The 26,010-nt window shown below is 31.0% G+C and overlaps 1 protein-coding gene across 9 annotated transcripts in view; it reads left to right on the forward strand.

Annotated features, from left to right (window-relative positions):
* Positions 1 to 26,010, forward strand: part of tgo (Aryl hydrocarbon receptor nuclear translocator homolog tgo) — a 295,570-nt gene that overhangs the window by 239,444 nt on the left and 30,116 nt on the right. For 8 of the 9 annotated variants that reach the window (XM_075361413.1, XM_075361420.1, XM_075361419.1 and 5 more), the window contains 3 exons: positions 14,807 to 14,979; positions 17,480 to 17,627; positions 21,850 to 22,071. In XM_075361413.1, coding sequence (XP_075217528.1) covers positions 14,807 to 14,979; positions 17,480 to 17,627; positions 21,850 to 22,071 — 543 coding nt within the window. The remainder of the gene's footprint in view (positions 1 to 14,806; positions 14,980 to 17,479; positions 17,628 to 21,849; positions 22,072 to 26,010) is intronic. The other variant, XM_075361414.1, reaches the window with a different exon arrangement.

Raw genomic sequence — 26,010 nt, forward strand, 5'->3', positions numbered from 1 at the left:
AGGAAATAAGTAATCTAATTTAAGTGATTAAAAATACATAATTAACATTTATAATAGATACTTAAACATTGTAGAAAACAACGGTTTCATTATTTGTCAACAAATTAAATGGCAGCAAAATAATTTATTTTAACTTTACGAATGAGGTAAAACAATTTTCTATCACTATAATTTTAAACTTAAAAATTTTTAATTACATTTTTAATCGGCTCGCGCGTGTGTGTGAAAAAACTTTACGCGGAAGGCGGAGGTAGATTTCACCGGTGCTAAGCAGGGGATAAAAAATATTTCCACCTTAAAGTTAAGAAAAACTTCAAATTAACTCAAATACGACAACGGTTGCATGTGAAAAAAAGTTTCACATGTTTAGCGTATGACAAGCCCCCATCTTTTTACAATTCCAGAAAAATTTTGGTCATCAGGTAATGTTTACAGGACTAACGATCACTTTAAACCGTTTCGATACTGTGCCTATGACGGGAAGTATGTTTTTTTTTGTCTTCGAAACCCCTTTTTTTTCTACACCCTGGGCCAATGGTTGGTGATATCAAAAAACTTTACTTAGATAAGTTTTAGGCCCTTATCCAAAGAATAGTAGGAACTTTAAACTAATTCGATATTTTACTTAATATGAAAGTTATAGCGATATTTTGACTTTTTTTCTCGAAAAAGCTTTCACATATCCACCCCCATGGTCCGATTTTACCCATTAACAAACTTTGCCGAGATTTTGGGTCGTTAAATTTTATGTATCAATTTGAAAGTGATTGAAAATTACGGCAGTTATCGTGTCCACAAGAAAGTTAAAGAAATAATTATGTATATAAACTTTTGAACTGACGGTCTCGGGGATGTGGAACGCGAAGATATATCAACAGTTTCCGGAAGTTAAATCATGGTACCAATTATAATAGGTAGCTTTCTTATGAAATCTACCTAAAAGTACTCATCTGAAACAAAGGAATAAGAATAAAATTTGGACAATGTATTTTAACGGAAAAATTATATTATGCTGCTCGGATGTATTTTGTTAAACTATTTTTTTTATCCCAGGAATAAGAGTCGAATTTTTTCACAGATTGCCGAAAATTTATTTGGAGGCTTATTTTATTATTAAAATGTAGTGAAGAGAACTTAGTTTTAGAAAACCGTACCATCTCTTTATAAACTTTCATCCGATTGATACGATGGATATTAACGATATTAAAAAAATAAATAAAATAAAACAAAAGAGTCCTCTTTACATTATATGAAATAAATGAACGTATTACATTGTTCGTTAAGTATTTTTTTTTTTGTCTTCAGTCATTTGACTGGTTTGATGCAGCTCTCCAAGATTTCCTATCTAGTGCTAGTCGTTTCATTTCGGTCGTTAAGTATATAAATATGAAATAAGAATGGAAGCAGTTTTAATAACATTACCGAAAATGAACTCTCTAACTGGTCTTCAATTATTTTACGCCAAAATTTAAAAAAATCATTTATCTCATTGTATGTAATATTTTTTTTTTTTTTTGTAAAAACAAGATTTTATGATAACTGATTTATATTGCATGTAAACTCTTAGAAAAAAAGAAAATTATTCGCCCATATTTCAATCGCACCGGTTTGCAGTCCTTGACAGTTTTGGAAATAAATAACCCAGTGAATCAAATATAAACGGTTAATATTATTTGGGAAGTATTGTTTAAAAAATTTGGTCATTTTTATGTTTTTTTTTTGTAATGAAAGTTTTTAGTAATAAAAAGATTTTACTTCTTATCATTGTTCTTTCTGAGCAAAGATTCTTCTTTCCATATTATATTTCGGTTTGTTTGTAAATTATTTCTACCTGGAGTTTCATATACTGCAATAGCAGGTTATAGTTTTTAGTCGTAATTTTTTTTGTCTTCAGTCATTTGACTGATTTGATGCAGCTCTCCAAGATTCCCTATCTAGTGCCAATCGTTTCATTTCGGTATACTCCCTACATCCTACATCCCCAACAATTTGTTTTACATATTCCAAACGTTGTCTGCCTGGAAAATTTTTTCCTTCTACCTGTCCCTCTAATATTAAAGCGACTATTCCAGGATACCTTACCAAATGCTTCTTTCTTCATCAATTTGTCGCAACACCTCTTCATTTGTCTCTTTATCCATCCATCTGATTTTTAACATTCTCCTATAGCACTATATTTCAAAAGCTTCTAATCTTTTCTTCTCAGGTACTCCTATCGTCCAAGTTTCACTTCCATATAAAGCTACGCTCCAAACATATCCTTTCAAAAATGTTTTCCTGACATTTAAATTAATTTTTGATATAAGCAAATTATATTTCTGACTGAAGGCTCGTTTTGCCTGTGCTATTCGGCATTTCAGTCGTAATAACAGAAATGTTCCTTTTATAATAGAACCTTTTTTTTATTGCCGGTTTAATAAATTAGTTAAAAAGATTTTGTGTAGAAGAGAAAATAAATATATAAGAAAATAAAAAGTCTTTTGGTTAGAAATAATTTTAATCTTTAACTCTGAAAGAGGAGTTTAATAATGTCACAGAAACAGTAGGTGCAGCTACCGAGAAATTTCAGTCAGCCACGTCGTTGTCACATTTTGTCTCCTACTTTGAAATTCTTGCGACCGATTACGGTGACTGTCGTGAACGGTGTAATTTGCTCATCAAATAAATAGTTAATTGGATGTTGCTGTTTTTGTTAAGTGCTCTATTCAGGAAATCGGTTGGTGATCATGATACTCTCGCGAAAATTGCACAGTCAGGAATAACGAATAACAATGGCATGATTATTAAGGAAAGTGAAGAGTAAAAATGTTTATTGGTGCAATTTCACGAAGCCGTCTTCATTTCTAGTTTTACCTCTACACTCGTCTCAGCCAAAACCAAAAAATAATACACCCTTTTTTTTTAGAAGTAATACATTATGTACGTTACAACTTGTCTGTATTCATCGCTTTTGAGACTTGTGATAAATCACTTTAGGCAGGTGATCGCAGCATAAAAATATTCATACATTTTATTATTAAAGATTGTAAAAGCCATTACACAATTCAAAATAATTAATTATTAAGTTTATTAATTAATAATAGTAAACTTAAGGGTCCTACATTTTTGACCGGAAACAAACATAGTCCGATTTTTTCGGTGAGTGGTCACTTTTACAAGTTCAGTATATTAAAGCTGATTTACGTAATATAGCCGTTTTATTTATTTTTTAATAATGTTTTATTAGTTTACGTGTGTGTTAATTTACAGCATATTACTTTCTTTTTATTTTTAGGATTATTTTAGATAGTGAAAGAGCTATTTCGAGAATTGCGATGTATTATTACATCGCTTTATTATCATTCTATTACCACAACTGTGTCCAGTTCCACCACAAAATTACAGTAACAATAAACGGTTATGATACGGTATTCTTCCGTTTTGGGATTCGTTAAATCCTTCTTAACAGTGAGAATTTCCGCCCTTATGGTGTATATCTTAGTGCATGAGTATTACATAACTGCTTATTAAAACATAAATATTTGTGCATCGATTTTCGGATACATATAAGAATTAAACGTTATTTTTTTTTTTTTTTTACAATTAATTTGAAATGTTTATTAATAAACGATTTGTCGTGAATTTTTGTTTATTTTTATTATTGTATTACTATATATATTTTTAATCGATAAATAGTTTATAATCGTTTGGTTTATTCAGGTTATATGTATAAAATGTACGTTGCCTATTAAAACATAATTATTTGATTTATACATATTTGAATTGATTAAAAATATTTATATTTTTTATTTTTGGTTTGAAAGTAACATTAATTTGTTGTTGCTGTACGAGCACCGAAGCAGAAAAAGTTTTATTCATTGTTTTATACGCAAACCGATTACTTACCGGTTTGTACCGAGTGTGGAATGCCTTCTGTAGTCAACTATGATCTATTGTAGGAGGGCGGCAGTGACCATAACGTCCATACAAAGAGTATGCAGAAACAATGAGCACCGGATGTGGCGTGCCTCGCATAGAGATCACCTTTTTCTTGGCATCCTTTCTTTTATGGCGTTCCCACCGAGCCAGAATTTTACTTTTCGTATTCGGATTACAGTGCCCATTTAGATATTTATTGAACTGAAGAAGGGAAGTTTACAAAAGAGAGTAAAAAAAAAAATCCCCATCTACTAAAGCTCATCAACTTTTCATTCTTTAACTTCTTAATGTGCCTTTCTTTCATATTTTTTATTCATTTACTATATGGTTTTTCTGATTCAAAATTATCGCACGTATTACACTTTTATAATATTTATGTGTCCTCTTAATCCGGAAATCTTAACAACTAATTCTCTATCGTCAATTACATATTCATTTGTTGTTGTGTGTAATGATGTTTAATCAACAAAGCGATTCTGTTAAGTTATTTTACAATAACCTAACTTATTATTTATTTACAAATTTCAGCCCGTTACAAATTCTCCGGTTGCATCGTAATTTATGGTCATAAATAATTCGCATGAGTATTTGTATGATTATAAATAAGGAAATAAGAGTTGATCTTACCGAAAAATGGATTATATCCCAGTTTTATATAACTTTAAAAATTTCATTTATTATGTCATCATTATTATTTATTAAAAATTTATGTACGGTTTAATAGTCATTAAAAACCCTGTAAAATACTTGTAAGATGCATCTTACAACGAGTTATTTAATAATAATATTTACTTTTCTCGAATACGATGTTTTTTTTTTAGATTTCGGACTACAATTCGTTCAGTTTTCTATAAAAAAAAAAGTTATCTGTAACAGCCTCTAAAATTCATGTGGATTGGTGAGCTAAAACAAAAATGTTAAGAAAAAAACACTCATGCGAAACTCCAAGAACCGGTAAAAACGAAAATATTCGAATGTTCGATATAAAAAAATATATTGCGTCGATTTTTAAATGTTCTTTTCATTATGTTTTAATATTTTCATAATTTGTGAGTTATTTTCAAAACCCCGTTATTTTTAACCTACTAGTTTAAGATAAACTGATTACTGTTAGTTAAGTGTGCAATATGCTGTAACATTTCATTTCATCTAATTTTATCCTAAAATTTATGAAGAAATGAAATAATTTATTGTAAATTGCATCATAATTTTTAAAAAAATTAAATGGTTGCTATTAATTAATTCAATTACAGTTCACTTCAGTTTTATATATATATAAATAAATTTATATATATAAATTTTGTTGTTTTATGATGATTGGCTCATACCAACTGTCAAGCTATGTTATTTGGCTTTTTTGGTTTGTTATCATTAGCCAGAATTGGGCTAGTAGGTTTAGTCGTGTTGTTTTTAATTGAGGTAAATATGTTAGCATTCCATACAGTTTTGGAGATAGACAAAGGTTGTTTTCGGGTACCTTTTTATTATGTGGAAGAAATTATTAATTTATTGTGGTTATATTTGAACTTTTCCTTTTCAATATAAAATCATTCCAGGTAAAGAGACCCTTATCCCGAAAGGATTTGTTTGCAGGATTGGTGTTTTACAGACAATCTATGGGTAGAGAGTCCCTTTCTCACTATCCACATTTCCCTTATCCTTAATTTTTCTTCCCTGACATGTTCTGTCAATTTTGACTAGAGGCCAATTGAACCACTCTTATCTTAAGTATTTTGGAATCTTCAGGGTTAGTATATTAATACATCCTAGTATGTCTGTAGTTTTAATGGGTACAGCTTATAGCCTTAACTGAGGACTTTCCTATTCTCCTAACTATGTAAAAGCAAACCTGCAATGTACATATCCTTAGCCCTAGTTCCAATAGCAGTTACCATTAATAAGGATAATTTTAATAGCTTTTGGGTAAGGGGTATGAATACATTCTGTATTATAATCAGTTGCAAAAATATAAATGAGTAATTTTTTTTAAAGTTATGAAAAATGAATATTTTAACGCTTCTCTTGTGATCTAAAATTACAGTTGTAGGATGCTGTTTGTCACATGGATATGAATATTTTTCACATACTAAAATGAAAAGAGGCCAACGTTTTGACTACATTTAGGTATTTGTTTGCTCTTGCACTATAGTGTAATTTTACATTAACCTTTGTCACTAACAGTAACAAATTCCCTATGATAAAAGTTTGTAAATTGTTGTTACATTTTTTTTTTTTGAAATTTGTTTAAAAAAAGTTAATTCCTTTATTATGTTACTCTACATTTTTTTGGCTACAATACAGAACAATAGTACAGTACAATACAGAACTAAGAATATGACCAAAATATGAGAGTTTAATACATACTAAACACAGTGCAGCAGGTTGAAAATAATAGGAATATCGTAAATAATTCTAAATAAGTACAGAAATGCTGAAAAAGAGGTTATAATTCAGGAGGATATTTTTATTCCTATTACAGTGATTGAACATGAAATACTCAAATCTAAATTACACATTATTTATGGTTTGATTCAGGTTAGGTTATTAAATTTATGTTAAGTATAAATAATACTAGTACAAGTACTAATTGATAGATTTTGTTGCAATAAATAATAAAGATCCTGGGACTGTTAATATTTTAAATACTTGAAATGGTGAATGCATGAATCATTATTCAGTCCCTAAAAAATCTTATTAACCTTTTTTTGCAACTGTATACTCGTATATAAATCAAATGTGATTTAAATTAATTTGTAAAAAGAAAAAAACAAACTATGAGGAAACTGTAATAGTCATATATTAATTTTGTACTTTGTGTTAAGTTGGAACTAACATTACTAAACGTAAAATACACAATCTGAAATACACACGTCCACACCCTTTTTTCAGTAATCGCAGGATTTAATAAATGAGATTTCTTGGTCCGATGCCTCTTTTGATGGCAATTCATTAGCGGGTAATAGTAGCATATAATGTAAACAAATAGTCACAACTATGTACTTAATGTGCTCAGTGTTACTTTACTCTGGTGTTTTACAAGAATTTGTTGCAACTCAACTAAGACTGGTTGTTATAGTATTAATAATGTTGAAACACAAATCATGTAAACAAGAAATCAGTTTAAACAAATAAGTTCATTTCTTAAAGATTTTTTTTTTAAGAAGTCAGTTTTATTTAGAATCTTATCTGTTGGTGTTAAAACAATTATGTTTTTATTGACTTCATATAACTTAGATTAAAATAGGTTTTAAACTAACTTACAAAGTATTACTTAAAAATTAAACATTTCTGTTTGTATTTGTTTATATGAATTTAAAGTTGACAGGAAATCATCATGCTTTATTTAAATATCTTTAATATAATGATAATATGAATTTTCTTGATCGGTATCTTCTTATGTTTTAAGAATATATTAATTTATCATTCGTGATGGTGATGTAGATATTTTAATTTAATAATTGTTGTATCGATTGAATTATTCATAGAGAAATAATTTATTTTTTTATGAAGTACTGTACAGTGTAAATTATTTTTATGTGAATGTCAATTTTTACATTGACTTCAGGTACTAATATGATACTAGTACGATATGGTTGACTATTATAATTTGCCACTTTACATATGTTAATATGCATGCCCTATTTACATGACAAATATGCTACAAATATTGACATGAGACACTGTCTATATGTTGTCATCAACATGTTCTTATTATTCTTAACTTTGTTTACTTGTATGTAAATATTTGTTGATGTATAATAATACTTAGAGTATATAAATTTCATCAGATTTAATAATTAATTATTAATATCATCAGTTATTGTGCTTTTGTGTGCATGAAAATTATTTGATTTACAGTATTTATATTATATTCTTCTTAATTAATATCAATGTACATTTTTGCTTACATTATTATTTATAAATAAATAAATAAAATTAAAACAGTAAATAATATGTCATTCCATATAAAATCAATGACCAGACAAAAATTTTTACTTTGTTGTCATGGGTTTCTGTAAATTTTTTATTTGTAAAAACATGGTTTTAATTTTCTATACTGTTTTCCATACTTGTTAGAAAGTTACTTTCGAATATGACAACAAAATAAGAATGCAATAAAAGAAATATATATATTTAGCACTTTATAAAATTATTAGTAAGGAATTTTAATTTATCCAGATCACAGTACATTTAAAAAAAAGAGAAGCTTTATAAAGCATTTTTTCATTGAGCATTTCATGAAGTATTGATTATCAGAAATATTAAAATTGAATGTATTATAAACAACCATCGTCTAGAAACAAGAACAGTTTTTTTTTTATCTAAAAATATTTCTTGAACTAAAGGCAATTTTCTAATTTGAAAATGGGTAAAAACAGCCAATTTTCATCATATTTCCATAAAGTTTAGCATTCTTATTTAAAGAAAAACAGAGGCATTGAAAATAGTACAATGAAATTTGTTTTGGCATATTCTGAATTTAAATTTGATTTTGATATAAATAGAGTAATAAATAATAAGAAATTGACAGAGTAATAACACTGCCCAACAATGAAAATTTTACGGTCTCAAAAAAAATACCTTATTCTTATGTATTACTGTTGCTGAATTAAAAAATTACCATAAAAGTTACCAGTTAGCTTTTGCTTTGGAAATACAATGACATGTTTTTTTTACCCGATCTACATTTTTAGTTTGGGGGTCATTTTGTTTTTGGAGTTGTCACACTTGTTAAATGACAAAACACAACATTCTTCAGGTGTTTGTAGGTTATAAGCATTACTACTGTTGCTGTGAGTTTTATATTGTTTGTGTTGTAATTAGTGTGGAATTTCTGGTTTTCAAGTGCTTTTGAAATGAAAAATTTGTTTAATCAAAATGCCATGAAAATATGTAAATTCAGTGAATATCGTTTGTTATATTTGTGGTGAAATAACATTTTCATCATAGAAACGCAATCTGACACCTCTTGTGAAGACTGCCCATAAGCATTATTTTGGTATGAAGGTAGGGGATCAGGATAAGTCATGGGCTCCATGTGGAGCCCATGACAACATGTATGTACATGTTGTAACTCTTGTTCAGTTATAATACGAGAATGGCTGAAAAATAAAATAGGCTTTGCTGTGCCTATGGTTTGGTGGGAGCCGATAAACGATACAGATAACTGCACTTTCTGCTAATTGTACCCTAATCTTTCATTTGTTATTTGACCTGTTCCGCATTCAGATAGTTTACCAGTTCCTACTCCACCCAAAAATTATGAGATTGAAGTAGAAATTGAAGACAGTTTGGAAGAAGAGAACCCAACAAGACTTCCACATCTCATGAGTCTGATTTTGATGAAAAAGATAATAAATTGCACAGACTGAGTCAAGCGGGATTGAGTAATCTCATTTGAGACTTTGGTTTGTCAAAGGAGAAGGCAGAACTTCTTGGGTCGAGATTACAGTAATGGAATCTTCTCTAACATGATGTCAGGGCCTCACAGTACAGACATCATCATAGGGATCTGCTTTCTTTTCTTTTCTTTTTTTGAGAAGAAAAGCAGTGTTTTTAACATTGCAGCAAACAACATCTTGTTGTTTGCTGCAACATTAATGGCTTGATGAAATGTTTGAATTTGAATCATGATCCAACTGATTAGAAGCTATTCATAGACTCCTCCAATCTAAAAGTCATCGCTGTACTCTTAGGAATGCAACTGGGGTATACTAAATACTGCTTTTTATGTACGTGGATCAGTAGGGATAGGAAATCACATTATATTCAAGCAAACTGGCCTGCAAGAAATCTTAACTTTAGTGAGAAAAATGTTGTTGCCGAGCCTATTGTGGACCTAAAAGATGTTCTTCACCCATTCATATAAAGCTGGGTTTGATGAAAGATTTTGTCAAACCCAGGTGTGAACCGATAGGGGCAGGTTTTTAAGTAAGAGACAAGTTTGTTGGGCCACAAATTCAACAACTTGTAAAGGATCCTGCGTATCACTGAATTTTGGAGGAGAAAGAAAAGGATGCTTGGGAAGCCTTAAGGGGAGTCATTCATGGAATTTTAGGCAACAAAAGAAATGAAAATTACAGTCAGTTGGTGACAGTACTTCTTCAAAAATACCTTCAACATGGATGCAACATGTCCCTTAAAATCCATTTTCTCCACTCACACCTGGACTCTTTCCCTCCTAGTTTTGGAGTTGTCAGTGATGAACATGGAAAAAGATTCCATCAGGATATTTCTGTAATGGAACAAAGATATCAAGGCTGTTGGAATGAAGTAATACTTGCGGATTACTCTGGTCTGTGTGTAGGAATGCTCCGGAACTCACTTAACAAGAGGAAAGCCAAAAGACAATAATCTCAAAAAGCCACCACATGATTGTCTTCAGACCCAACCAAACACCAGGTATTCTTCCATGAATTAAGAACTCTTGGAATGTAACTGTCATTAAAAAAATGTCAAGTGGGCTTTCTATGTTGTTGGTATATGTAATTAAAATATAGTTTTTTTAATCCATTAAATTAAAATACTTGCACCTACTATATATCACAGAAATTAGAGCTAATAAAACTTTTTCTTCATCATATTCGTTTTTCTCAACCTAAAATTAGTAAGATTTGACTCATGAAGTGAAGGAAACATTCAAAAAAAATTTTCTGTTGGGCAGTGTAATGGTATTATTAGTACTAGAATTTACAGATTTTTCAAATAATAAGTGAAAGACAGTTGACATCTTATTATATTTAGAACATAAATTCTAGAGCTTGTGGAAAATATTGAGAAAATTGTAATCATTTACATGATGTATATGTGTATTATATATATATATATATATACACACACACACACACACACACACACACACACATTGTCGCTTGTTTGTGGCTCGATAAGGATATTGAGAGATTGACAATTGAAAATGTTTATATAATCCCAAACCATGAATAAAAAAAGACAAATTAATAATAATAATATTGACAGCAGTAGTAGTAATAATAATAAATGACAGTAATAAAATAAGTAATAAAAATAGTAATCACAACCACAATAATAATCAGAATAATAATGACAATACCATACAACAACAACAGCAGTAATAGTAATTATAATAATGAACAGTGATTACATACAAAACAGCATTTAAATTAGTCATCAGGATTTATTCACAGGTAGTTAAATATTAAAAAGCAGAATTCAGTCCCACTGACAAAAGACAGTAGCAGACCACTAGTCTTGTATTAACAACAATAGTACAATGGATAAGACAAGTATAAAGTTCTTGCACTGCAAATACCTTTGCTGTTCACAAATAAAACTACCCTAACAGTTTATGAATGAAATTTAGTATATTATCTCTTTCACTTACAGTCACAGTAACTCACCGACCCATTTCTTGTTTTCATGTACTGGAGTTACTTGTGACGTCACCTTAATTGCATCAAACTTTTCACTAGAAATTTGTTTCTTCACTGACCTCCTCACAGAATACTCTCTCTTGCAGACTGACATCTCGCAGAACTCGCATCTTGCAGACTGACTTCATAACATCTCACTTAGACTGATTGTCAACTGTTCTTTCCTGTAGTATTTATTATTTATTCTCCTGTCTTCTTTACCTGTAGGACCAGATCCCAGTTGATCATGAGAATGATCAACATGAATCAGAATGATCAACCCTTTCATCTCCATGCATTCCTACCCTGGTCCAGTAACTCATCTCACAGAACAACATCTGTTGACATGTCTCAGTGAGAAGTATAGTTTCTAACTAAAATGACTGAAAATATTCTGAACTTTAGAGAAGGCAATAACAGATTCACTGAATAAATTAATGTGTAAAATACAGTGTTTATGTGCTGCAAATATTTAAGTGTACAGATATGACAACATTATGGAATTTGGAGGTACGCAGTCATGCTGCTTAAAGGTTTAAGATACATAGTAACATTCTTAACTAAGGGAATATATTTTTTAAGTTAATAATCATATTTTTATTTAAAAATAAAGTAATTCTTTCGGAAGGCCTATAATAAGCAACGCCTGTATGAAAAAGCTTTTACATGCAATAACTTTTCTTTGATAAAAATAAGAATAGAAATGGAGGATATAATTTTATATAAATCAACTAGACATGAACAACTTAAGTTTTACAACAGAATTCATTCAATTTGTTATCTTCAGTTCATACCTGTACATTTTGTATAAAATATATTTAAGTGGAGAGTTTTTCAAATCTACTTTTTGCTTTTAAAGCATAAAACAAGTTTTCTAATTAGTTTGCTCAAAATCATCTACCTAGGTCGTGTAATTTTTCATTTTAAAAATGCAAAACAAAACTTAACCAACCACCAATAATTGGTGAAAGGAGTTTCCTCAATATAGTATTGTGGAAACAACTCAGCATTCTATGTAGGATATTAGAGGAACTTCCTCAAAAAGAAAATAAATTAATAAAAAAATATATTTCTTAAAAATGAGGGCTTGAACATAAAAAAACTTAAAAGCCTTTTTTGAGCACACTACTAAAAAAAATTATTAAACATCTCTTTTCTAATAGGAGGTTTGAACTTGTAATTGTTTTTGAACAACTTTTAAAGTTTGTGCACTGGTCAGACAGGTGATTTCTCAATCACCTTGTAGTAAGTGAATGATTTTTACCTAGGGCGATAAATATTTTTTAATTTATCATAGCAAATTTGTTTCTTTCGTATATTAAGTCTGTTGACACAAATTTTCAGATTTCGCTTTCATTCTTGTTATCATTTTTTATACACCAACTATTACATCTGCTTTCTTTTTTTTACTTTATTGGAATACTTATTTTGAATAGCAAATAGGTATTATTTAATGCTATTTGAATAACAGATGTAGGGAACAACTTTAGCCGCCAGCCAGAACATTACATCATATAAAATTATACAGAACATGTATCAATTTTGTATTCAGTGTAGTCAAGATTTATCCATTGCAGTGATCTTTTATATGTAAGAGAAAATATCAGGAAACAAGCAGTAGTCAGAAAATGAAGTATCTAAGTGGTTTTAACAAATTAATAATTAATATTGTCTACAAGGTGTATGTTTTAATTTCTAAATTAAAATTACTGCTCTTTATTTTCTGTTTATTTCAAGTTACTTTTGTCATTCTTTGTAGTTAGTATGTTCAGTTTTTTTTAATAGAAAGAAAGTTTCATTTTTTTAAGAAACTTGAGAAAAGTGAGGAACAAGTAAACTGCTTTAGTATTATATTTCCAGTTCAGCCTTTACCGGTTTGTTTGTGATGCGGTTTTTTAATACACTTTTTATGAAATTTGACTGAAAAGTTCCTCACCAATAGGTAGAATGACTTTTATAACAATTTTTTATTTTTTTGTGTGAAATTGGTTGCTGGTTTCTTAATTATTTTACTATGATGGAGAAGTGTGATAGAAAGGAGGTTTCTGACTTTTGCAGCATAAACTGAATGTGTGATCTTCCCTCCACTCATGTTGTAACCTATATCATAAACCATTTCCAGCCCACCTCAACGACTTTGTTAAATACATTATTCTTTGAAATCTTATCACATTTTTAAACTGAACATTTATCTTTGTGTCTGCTTTCCAACTATTCTCCAGCATCATGTCTTACTCAGTGAATTATTGAACACTTATCCTTACGTAGGTTTTTGATGAACTTTTAATTGTTTACACTAATACTTTTCTTTTAGAAAAAGAAATTAGAACATTATTAAAAAACATGAAGATACAGTGGAAGTACATCTTAAAAATGGTGTCAGCATTCAGTACTTATATGATATTGTTAATAAACTAAAATTATTTCATTTTTGCTAAACCTTCCACAATCTATAATTTTGTTTTTAACTTTATTAATTTTTGTTTCATTGTAGAGCTCAATTTTTTTGTATTCAGTACAAAATGAGCGACATCTACTGTTCACAGGAATATTATTTATTTATTTACAATAAATGGATAAGCTATTTAATTGAACAAAATATTAATTAGAAGAATGTATCCATATCAGAGCTGTAGTATCTATATGATTAATATCATTGACAATCATAATTTCCCTTTATATTAACAATTTGAATTATAACATAAAAATAATTGAAAATTTTAATTAATTTTTTTTATTTTATAGAAAACAAAAAGTTAGTGTTTTCATTATCACAGACAGAATTAACCGCTCCACTGATCGGAGTGCCCTACAGTCTGCTAGAAAGTATCAGCATCAGGGTTGGAGTCCACCTCTGGGTGCGTGACTCCACCTGTGGCTAATACAGTTCCCATTATCTACTCATTTTACTTAAACTTTACGTTTTTCTTTACATGGGTCAGTGGCATAGGAGGTTTCTCTCCATTTTCTATTCATAAAGTTCGCTAGGTTTGATTAACATGTTCCAGATGTCTGTATTTCTTCTCATTGTCATCTTCAATATATTTCTCTTGTTGCTATCCACTTCAATCCCTCTTGCCCTGCAGTGTATCCTCCTCCTTCCATCATTCGCGATGCTCTGGCATTTTATACACTATTATTTCATCTTGTCCAGCACACTGAAAATTTATAGATAAGTAACTATTTTTTTGGCCGCTGTCAAATTTATAATTCTATTTAACATCCAGATTATTAATTTTAATTCTTTTGTCATAATTACTCAGTTCATTAGGTATTAAATTATAAAAATTTAGTTGTATAATTGTAAGATAAAATACTATTTTTTTAAGGATTTGATTTAACTTAAGGTTATACTAGCTTGTTTATTTATTTATAACAAATGATAATGTGTAAATTGTATTAATCTTCACAGTTTGATCATTTCATTTTAGCATATAAAAAGTAATATAGTGTTTGCAGTACATAAATTGATTCACCCTTTTTTTCTATTTTTTCAGGTACAGGCAATACTAGTACAGATGGTACATATAAACCTAGTTTTTTGACTGATCAAGAACTGAAGCACTTAATATTAGAAGCAGCTGATGGTTTCTTATTTGTTGTCACATGTGATACAGGCAGAATCATCTATGTTTCAGACTCTGTCAGTCCAGTCCTTAATCATTCACAGGTATTGTAATATTATTGTTTAGTGCATATACTAATAAAACAAAGTATCAAATTTTTCACATGATACCAGGCCTATTCTTTTTTTTTTATTATTACATTTTAGTCATTATTCTGATCTTTGTGTGTTTACTGCTAAATCTCTAGTATCTTCTTTTATTTTCTGACCTTTGTATACTCTTCAGTTTTGTATATCTTTCTGCTACCAAACTAATTTTGATGCCTTAGTATATAATGTACTATTTTTCCTCTAACTTAACTTTAAACTCTATCAATCTGCCCAGCTTCAACACACTACTTTCACACCACATTTTTGGAACATGTGTTTATTCTTTTGAGGCTAACAAGAAGTCTTGCTCTCATCTGATCTTCATTGGTAGTATTCCTTTCTGATTATGTACCAGTTGGCATATGAAATGATCCAACATTTGGTTTTATTAAAAAATATTTATTTGAATTGCAATAAAGAAAAGTAAGATACACTGTGCAATGTGTTTGCTCTATATATATATATATATATATATATATATATATATATACACCTGGAGCTTACATTCTGGTTATCAGATGTTCAATATGACCACCATCTAGCAACTTCTTCAACACAAACTCCTTTGTTGTTAATAACTCGACAACACATATCCTTTGTTATCTTGTTACATGTCTTGATGATCAGCACTCATAGTTCCATCACTGTGTTACAAGGATGTTTTGGGAAAACCTTTACCTTTAGAAATCCCCAAAGAAAATAATATGGATTCTAATCAGGATTGTTCGAGGGCCAGTTCTGTCCACGCGCAACACAATTAGGAAATCAGTTTAAAATGACATTTATGTTAAAAGTTTCATGCAGAAAATCTAAAACAGCATTAGTTGTGTGGAGTCTGGTACCATCCTGCATGAATCATTCATTTTCTAATCGAAACCCTTTTGCAAGAAGACTAGGAACAAAATTAATACACAGCACATTTATATAATGTTCACCATTTGCTGTGTGCTCAAAAAAGAATGGCCCATTAATTTGTGACTTGAGATATCGGCCTGTACCATAATTCTAGGAGTGTGATGCATCCAAAAAGAATTTTTGTGGGCCTTTTCAAGTCCATGGTTAAAGTTTTCTGTAAAATAAAAGAACCCAAAAAAATGAATCAAGTTAAATAGCTGGAAGCGGAGGATAATAATCTAATTCTTCACTTTATCACATTCAAGAATTGGTACATGGTTTTTAAGCACTTGTGCTTAAAAACCGTATTCGGTTTTACCTTCCTTTTGCCGTTTTTCCTGTTTAGCATCTGGGAATTACTTCAGAGGATGATATGTATGAGTGTAAGTGAAGTGTAGTCTTGTACAATCTCAGGTCTTGTACATTCGGTTTAACCGAATAAACAATATAATGCCAATACAAATAATATTTTTTTGTATTATTAGATAATAACTAATAAAATGTTCACTTAAAAACACTGTAGTCCAATGGTGCTTAATTTTAATTTCTATGTACACAGAAACAAATACATAATTAGTTTTTATTAATTACCTTCTCTTTCACCCTTCCAGCATGTTTTTGGACAGATTTGACAATTAAAGAGCCCTTGCTTTTCGCCATCTTCTGATCACTACTGAAAAAACAATTAAACTGCTTTCATATTCCTTCCGCTGACTAAACTAGAAAAGGGAACAAACAAGGAACGTTCCATACACACGCCGAGTAAAAAAAAAAACTTCTTTCCATCAGCACACCAGGGTCAGCACTGCAGGAGCGACAGTGCTCGCTCTTCCTTGCAGTTTTGTGTGCAGCTTCCTATATACGCATGCACACAAAAGCCAACACCACACCACTAGAGCTGTGAAGCACATAGTTTCATACAACGATTTTTGTATCTTTTTCATAAACTGGGGGATGGCTACTTACATTAAGCTTAAGGATTATATATTGTACAAGTATGAAGAAAAAAGGACTCATATTAAATATTATCAATAATATCAAATGGAAATAAGGGATGCTGCAGTTCTACAATGCCTATATGCCAGCTGCTGCTGGTGCCAGCACCGTTTGAGATACGTAGATCATCTACTGCACATGTATTTGTTTATGCTTTCCAAAATTTAACTAGTAATACCTCATAGTAACTCTGGAAGCACAATTGCACTAATTTACAAAATGAGCCTTTTTTTTTAACAGAAATCCACTTCACGTTTAATCATGTTTGTCATTAAACCAATCAATGTTAAGGTGATTGATCAATCAATATTAAGCTGATCAGTGCTCATAAATTATTTAACTATTTTTACTTGTATTTAATAATTTTGTATATGTATTTTTCTACATCTTGAACTTATAGATATCATTAAAAAAAAGAAGAAATTCTTGTTCTTTATATATATATATAATTAAAATAACATTAATTATAAGTGAAAATATTTTTTTCATGTTTTTATTAAATAGTTTTTTTTTTAATAATTACATAGCAGCATTTAATGTTTTGTATTTTGCATTAATTTTTCAGGCTGACTGGTTTGGGTCATGTATTTATGAACATTTACATCCTGAGGATGTTGAAAAAGTTAGGGAGCAGTTATCAACTCAGGAACCACAAAACTCAGGCCGAATACTTGATCTCAAAACTGGTACAGTTAAAAAGGAAGGACACCAGTGTAAGTCATAACAACAGAAACATAATGTCTTATTTTTCATGTGATGTCTCCCTTACTAATTATTAGTCACAGATTTCCTCTGCTAGTCATTTGTTCATAATGACCAAACAACTACCGTTTCTTAAATGCTCAAGTATTCAAACTTTTGGAATAACAGAGGGTGTATAAAAAATGGGTTTTAAAGTGATTTCATCTCTCTTAAATTTGACAGTAATGAATCACAAAAAAATAAAGTTATGGTTTTTGAAACTCTTACAGTTTTTCTCTACAAGTATTCATTGTGAACACATTTCGTCATGCGGCTCATGTCAAACCAATTGCAGAGTATGTTCCATGCTTTAACCAGCATGTCTGGAGTAATGGAAATGACAGCTGCTTCAATTTTGTGCCTCAAATAAAGTAAATCAGTAAAGCAGAGGCACATAAACAAGATCCTTTATAAAATCCTAAAGGAAAAAATCATATGGGGTCAGATCAGGTAACTATGGAGGTCATTGAAAACGAACTCTGTCACCAGCTCCATGCAGAGCAATCTAGCAGTTGGGGAAAACATCATTTGACTGATTCTGTACAGAGTTATGGCAGTGAGGCGGTGCCATCTTGTTGCAAAATAAAATTCTCTGGTCCATACTGCAGTTTAGGAAAGAGACGTATACGTAGCATATCCAAATAAGTAACTACTGTAATTCTTGTTTCAGCTAAAAAGAACAGCTTGTTTGCCATTTAGATATTGCACAGAACACATTTAATTTTGGAGAGTTCCTTTTACATTGTAAGAGTTCATGGGGATTTTCTGACCTCCAATATGGATATTATGTGTTAAGTTTTCCACTAAGATGAATATTGACTTGATCACTAAACACGATGCAATCAAAGAAAGTCATAATCTTCATGCTGCAACATTTTGATTATGAATACAGCGCACACAACATAGTCTGCAGGCTTCAAAGCCTGTTACAGCTATGTGTAATGGACAAATTTGTAAGCGTTTTCTTAAAACAGTTCACATTGTCATCATCGGCATTGCTAGTTCAAAGCCAGCCTTCCTAACACATTTTCTAGGACAATGTAGGTAAGACCCCTCGATGTGTTCAACGTTTTCTTTGGACACCCTTGGTCGACCCATATTCTTCCCATTACACAGACATTGAGTCTTTTCAAACTGATTATGCCAGGTTGTTATTGTCCTTTACATTATGATTATGATGGTTGTCGTTGTCACATAGAGGATCACAATTAAATTTCAATGGAATGCATGATGAACCATAGTTCTTTTTTATAAAGAGGTGGAGGAACCCCATTTACAGGCGCCAAGGCAGTGTTGGGCTTGCTAACAGGTTTCGCAAGATGTTAAGTGTGAAGGTGTTTCTGCACACTACCGACTAAACCTCCACCCTTGGCTAACCACCTCTCCTGGAAACCGCTTATGTGGCATTATTTCAGGAAGGGGGAAACACCCACACACATGATCGGTCACCACAAGCACCCAAACAAACATACACTTACCACAAAATGAAACATAAAAGTCACGTACCGACAACAAATTAAGCCAAAAGATCAAAAACCATGCACACAAACATCAAACACGGCAATAGATGAAGGAACAACCAAAACGCATACCCATCACACGGACAAAACTCACAAAATGCAATAATGCTACAAGAAACACCCAACAATACTGTCAAAACACAGTACCTACCAAATGGAGACTATCTTTCTTCGATTTTAACAGTGAGAGACACCATCGATCACCACTAACGGAGTGCCCACGGCTCAAGCCGAAGTTAAACCTATAGAGATATGATCTACAGTTGCCATGGCCCACCAGGAACTGCGTAAGACTCCCAGTGAGCCATGCACCCTCTCATACGACCTCTTCAATTCACCAATGAGGTAGTGTGTCCACCGACCCCTCACGCTTTGGTCCCATCTCTCTTGCCGCAATTCCATGAGCTCACCTGTTATTGCCTTAATTGCCAATTTCCTGTCTATGGGTTGCAAATCCCCAACTTGCTTATTCTCTTTAGTTGCAGCAATACGTAGCCTATCGGCATATGTCCAGCCAGCACTTTCGCTGCTGCTAACGATACTGTTCTATACGCTGATATAGCCCGCAAACAGCACCTCCTGTAGAGGGATTCCAGTTTCCCTCTGTATTTACGATATCTAGCTACTCCCGACCAGAACTCGGCTCCATAAAGGAGAGAGGAATAAGCAACATCAACCAGCAGCCTCCTTCTCTGATGCTGAGTCAACCTATATTTGGCCAAAGGCCTGCAATCAGCCACAGCACCCTATTACTCTTATCACTTGCCTCAATGGCATGAACTCCAAACGGTATAGTGGAGTCTGGAGTCTATCCAGACTATACTTAATAGCAGGTCTCAGCAATCTTCTTAACCTCTAGTGTAAGTGTCAAAGTAGGTCTTTTAGCAGCAGTGATTACCACATTACCACCGCCTCAGTTTTCTCCGGTTCTAGCTCCAGCCTGGCATCCTCCATCCATGCTCTAATTGCCAAGAAAGAATCATGTATCTGTCATTTGTACCATACATGCAGACTCACATTTAGCAAACTGCAAATTACAGACTCTATTCAGAAGTGGTCATTTTTGCAACTGTCAAGCAGAAAGATAAGGAATCAATCTACAGCCATGTTCATAACCAAAACTGTTGTCTTTTCTCTATCTATAAATCAATGCAGAACATCTCATTCAAGAGGTATAACAAATTAAAACTGCAATATTGTTTTTTTACACTCCTAGATGAAGTTTATAAAAGCACAATGACATAGTTTTGTCAATACAGATTTTATATTTCCCCCTATGTATCTCAGCTGAAATATCTTCATGTGTATCCAATTTTTTTTTTTTTTATATCATTAATCTAGTTTATGTGATTAAAACCCATATACAGAAGAAGGATATTCCAAAACATTTTATTTTTATGTTTTGGGAGTATCTCCTATTCTAAATTCAGCAAGTGTAAATAATAATATTTAATACTTCTGTTGGATACAATTACCAATTTCAAATAATAATGGTGGAGGCTTTAACAAATAAAGCTGCTAATTCATGTATCCCTTAAGTGATCTCATCTGTTTTTAATTTTGTATTATTATCAAAGAATATATCATAAATTTCCAGCGCTTTTCATGCTTTATTTCTTGCATTATTTCATGTCTTACAACCAAAGGTGTGAAGGTGATTTTTGGAATTGAAAATATTTGAGAGCGTGGCAGGCCATAGCCCATGATCTTATTGATAAAAAATTTTCATCATTCAACCTTTACTTGGAGTAAAGTTTCAAGGAGACATTTCATTTTCCTAAGTCATTTCTGTTGAATTTCGTACAAATATTAAAAATTAATAGAAAGGGCACCTCCTACAGTCACAGAAATCATACCACAGATGCAAAATTGTGATACAAAAAAAATGTAAATTTAGCCACTTTCAGATCACCATATCTTGTAAATTTTTTGACCAGTAAATCAAGAAAATAAGTTATTAACGTATACGTTCATGCTTTTTACTGTAGTCTTTTGTATTATTTAACTTGTTGACATTATGGCACTTGAAAATTATTTTTTTGTTATTTTTGAGTACCTTTATATAAGCTGAGAACAAAAAAATAATCCTACATCAAAATTTCTGTACTTTCATAATTTAGGACTGTTCATGTGTTTGGTGACATTTTCCTGTGTTAGTGCACCTTCTCACATAATATTAAAGAATTCAAAACTGGTTCATTGTCAGTCAAGCGTGACTCAGAGTTGTCAGTTTGCATGTAAACTCAAAAAGAGCTTGATCTTATAAGTTTTATGTATTATAGTTGTTAAATATTTTATGAATGTATAAAGAATATCTCGTAAACTTATACCCCACTGATAATGGTTATTGGTGATAGCGGTTCAAAGTAAAGAAAATTCTGCTTTGGTTTTTGTCTGCCGATAAGTTTGTACTTAAAAACTTTTTTTGAAAAGACATCAGGATGAGAGAACCTCTTGCATTTTACATTTAAAAAACTTAAAAATTTTTGAAATATTTTATATGTTCATAGTGTATAGTGTGATAAGTAGTGCAATAAGTTTTACTCAATAAAATTTTCTTAGCCACACTACTAGTGTTTTTAGATGTTAAAATTTTAGAATATTAAGTTAAGTTATTAAAATATTATTAAATTTATATATTTTTATATTTTTTTTTATTTTTTTTTTTTTTTAGCTTCAATGCGATTGTGCATGGGTTCACGTCGAGGATTCATCTGCCGAATGAAGGTGGGAAATATGGGTCCAGACAATATGGCTGCTGGTCACCTGAATCGTCTAAAGCAGAGAAATTCATTGGGTCCATCTCGAGATGGTCATAATTATGCTGTTATACACTGCACGGGGTATATCAAGAACTGGCCTCCCACTGGTCAGTTTGACGGCCACGCCCTTTCCGGTATATATCCTAATCCTTTTCTTGTGTTGCCAATCACCACCTGCAAACTGAACTACTCAGATTCTCTTATTGTTTGCCAGTTTTGTTATTTGAAAGACTGAATAAAAAATGGTTGTATTTTATTTTATAACTTTCTGGTTTATTTTTATGTATTATAGAATTGTTATTAAAGATATTTTACATTCTGTGGGAAATACTTTCAGAAACTTGCCTATAATTTTTCTAATATTTATAGTACAACATTAATCTGCATTGAATAGCTTATACATATTATAATAGAACTTCATTTTTTTTTTTCTTAACATTTCTTATAAATTACTGATGGACTCCTGTTTTTCATATCAACATAACTGGCAGATACAAGCATCCTGTTTATGAATTGATAAAAACACACACTTCAGCTGGATTTAACTTATACATATAGTTTTTGCTTGTTGTAAATATACTTATTACTTTTTGTTATAAATGTTTCTGTTACTGTATTTGAAAAATTGCAACTTTATATATTATTTAGTCGCTTCTTTGTTTTTGTCACTTGTTCTGTTGTCACAAATTCTCAGTTCAACAGAGAATTCAACAGCTTTATTTTATCTACTATTTTAAAAATAATTTATTATTCAACATAGTTTCTGTATATTTTCTGTTTTTTAAACATATATTTTTATTTTAACAGTTAAAAATCTAAATTTTGTTAGCGCTTCAAAAATTGTTTAAAAATTTCTATTTTTCTGATGAAAATTTACATTTTAGACTGCAGTCCAAGTTTTAAATAATTTTTGTACCCATTTATTAGTTGACCTCTATATTTACAAACTACTGGACAATATTTACTGAACTATAAAATGTGTGGATGCCTGATGATGTCTTGTGAATTCTTAGTTTTTCAATAACAAATACTGTGCTATTTATTGGTAACCAAAATGTTACCACCTATCATATTTCTAGTAAAATTCAGTTTTCTGCTCAAGTAATTTTTCTATTTAGATTTTTTATTGATGTAAGTTGGTTGTGTTATACAACAGTTAATTGTAAGTTATGTTAGACATTTCATCTATTAAAAAATTAATTTCTTAATAGACTTCAATAAAAAAAAGGGATTCTCAGTTCAAGCGATATACAACCCTTTCTTTAAAACTTACATATAAATCAGCAATTGCGACTTCTCCGGAAAAGGGGGCGCATTGCTCCCTCCATATAGTTAGAGCCCTGTTGTGGCGTATTCCCGCTAGCCTATGAAGCGTTAGCACCGAAAGGACTTCAGTGGACGGTCTGAAGGGGAATTACGTCGGGAGGACAGGTTTCATAAGCCTAGCCTTCCGCGGTCGGCCCATAAAATGGGTTTGATGACGCTGGTTTAACAACGGATTGGAATGCAATTAAATCTGTCCTTAAAACACTAAATACTAAAGATAAAACTTGAAAAATTAGACCCGTCACTTAAAATAAACCTTTTAAAATCACGCCCGATTGAATCATCCAGCAGCAAGGGACTCTGTCCAGGTTCTGCGATCCGAAGGGAGAATCTATAAACTCCCGCTAACTTTGCATTCCATTCCATAATTCTTTTTATGTGTATTCAAGTTCTATTATCATTCATATCCATTTTTATAGTTTGTTTTTAATTATTTTGTGGAGGAAATTTCTCTGTTGGACCTGTTAATAAGTTTTTCCAGATAATTTTTGTGAATTATATTTTTAAATTAAAAATTATATTGTCTACATTTGTGAGACATATCGTGGAGTAATTCTGACCTTGTAGAAAATTAAAAAAATTAGTGAGAAAATTTAAGATAAAAAGTACATATAACTGAATCTTAGACAACCTTCCTCTTGCTTGATAGCTATCTCTTTATGTTGTTTATCTGTGTTTCCTTTTTTCTTTTATCTTTAGACAGTATTTTCACCTTGCATTTCTTATAAAGAGATAATGTTTTTGGGTTGGTACTGTTCTATATTATATAGACTTATCCATGTTTTAAATAAAAATAAAACTGCATAATGTAAAATGAAACCTAATCTGATAAAAAAGATCACCCTATAAGTAAAAAATAATGTTTCTTTAATTCCTTTGTAAATTAAAAATTTTTAAAGTTTGTACCGAATTGTTTATAGCAGGTAGTATTTTTAATTTTGCTACTACCCTCTTAAAGGTAACAAATTAAGTAAGGCTTAAAAAAAGTATTGTTTTTAATTACTTTTTTTGATTGTGTGATTTTTTTTTTGTTACTTTCTTTAGTAGTATAAAGATATGGGTTTTGATTTTGTAATTGCAAATTTAGTAGTATTTTAGTAATTTAAATGTTAGCATGAGCATTTATTTTATTTTTAATTTAAGTTAATTTTTTACTGATGATTTTCTTTAACATGAGTTGAAACAATTTTTTTCTGTTACATGAATGCTACTAAAATTTATTCTGAATGTTATTACTAGTTATATATTTAGTAGTATTATTAATGCATGTCATGTATTTTTTTTTTTTTTTTTCAGTTAGCTAGCATAACTAATAAGATACACTGCACTCTACACCTACATTATAGTTATTCATTGATTACTAATTGTATTAAATATGTTAAGTATTATACATGTCAAGATTTTGTTAATTGTTTAATTTGTTTTTGCATTTTTAATTTGTATTTGTAATTCAAAAGCAGTTTCAGTGCATAACAAATTATAAAAAAAAATGTGCTGACAGTAACTATTAAGCTACTGTTTTTGCAAATTCTCTGTGTATTTATTATTATTCTATTTGTAGAAACTGGTCCATAAATATTTTTTTCAAGAGTTTTTTTGTTCTTTTTCTCTTTTCAAGTATGTAAAATATAAAACTATTTTATTTTCAAAGTCTATTAATTCAGGGTTTAATATCTAAGATTGATTGAAAAATTTAATCCAAACACAGATTTTGTATATATTAGTTGGATTAGGAGGCTCAGCGCTATCTGAAAAATTCCTTAGCGCCCCAGTTGGGCTTTTGTACAGCCTTCCATAGGAAAGTTGTCTGGATTACTACTAGCATAGCTATTCTGAACAACCACACACAAATATATAGAAAGTAGTAAATCAGAGAGGTATTATTTTTACTTTTAGTAGTGTACTATACCTCTCTTCCTTCTTATACTTCAAGAAATTAACTTGCCTAATTGTAAGAAAATTGGAAATAATGAGTCATTTTTTCTGACTTTGTGAACATCATTAACACATATTCAGTTGGTGTCTTAAAAATCTCAAAGAATTCCTTAAGGAAGAAGGGATCAAGGGTAATGAAAAAACAGGGTTGAATATGAGGGTCGTCTTAAAAGTAAGTTAAACTATTTTTTTAAATCTGCACGGTAGGTGGGAAAAGTCCAGGATTCGAAGGGAACTTTTGTCGGTGTAGTGGCAGCACTGCAAAATTTCTATGCGTCTACCTTTACTGCTTGGACAGTTATACACCAGCAATCGTGGAGTCTCCACTTGCTCCTACCGCTGATTGCAAATTTTGTGCTATTATTTGTTTTTTACAACAAAAAATAAAAGTGCAACTGAAATTCATCACAAGTTGTGCAGTTTATATGATGAAGATATGTTAAGGCCAATGGTTTCTCATTGGCATTAATCACTCATTGAAGAAGAACAACGTTACACAATGAACAGCAAAGAACCGTGCGGTCCTCCACTTCCTGCGCTACGAATGTTGTTGACTAGGTCAAAAGGGTCATGGACACCAATTGGCTCCTTATGCTTGATGAAACTCTTTCTCAACTTCCTCTGAAGCCATGCAATATTTCATAGGATCATTTCTGAGGATCTGCGTCTATCAAAAGTGTGTACAAGTTGGGTTCCATGCCTGCTTTCAAAACTACACAAAGAGCAGACAGGTGACACTGCATTGCAATTTTCTGAGGATGAAGGAGACTATTTATTCAACCGAATAGTGACCAGCGACGAGATATGGATCT

The sequence above is a fragment of the Lycorma delicatula genome, chromosome 3 (assembly GCF_047948215.1).
Source record: "Lycorma delicatula isolate Av1 chromosome 3, ASM4794821v1, whole genome shotgun sequence".
Lineage (NCBI taxonomy): Eukaryota > Metazoa > Arthropoda > Insecta > Hemiptera > Fulgoridae > Lycorma > Lycorma delicatula.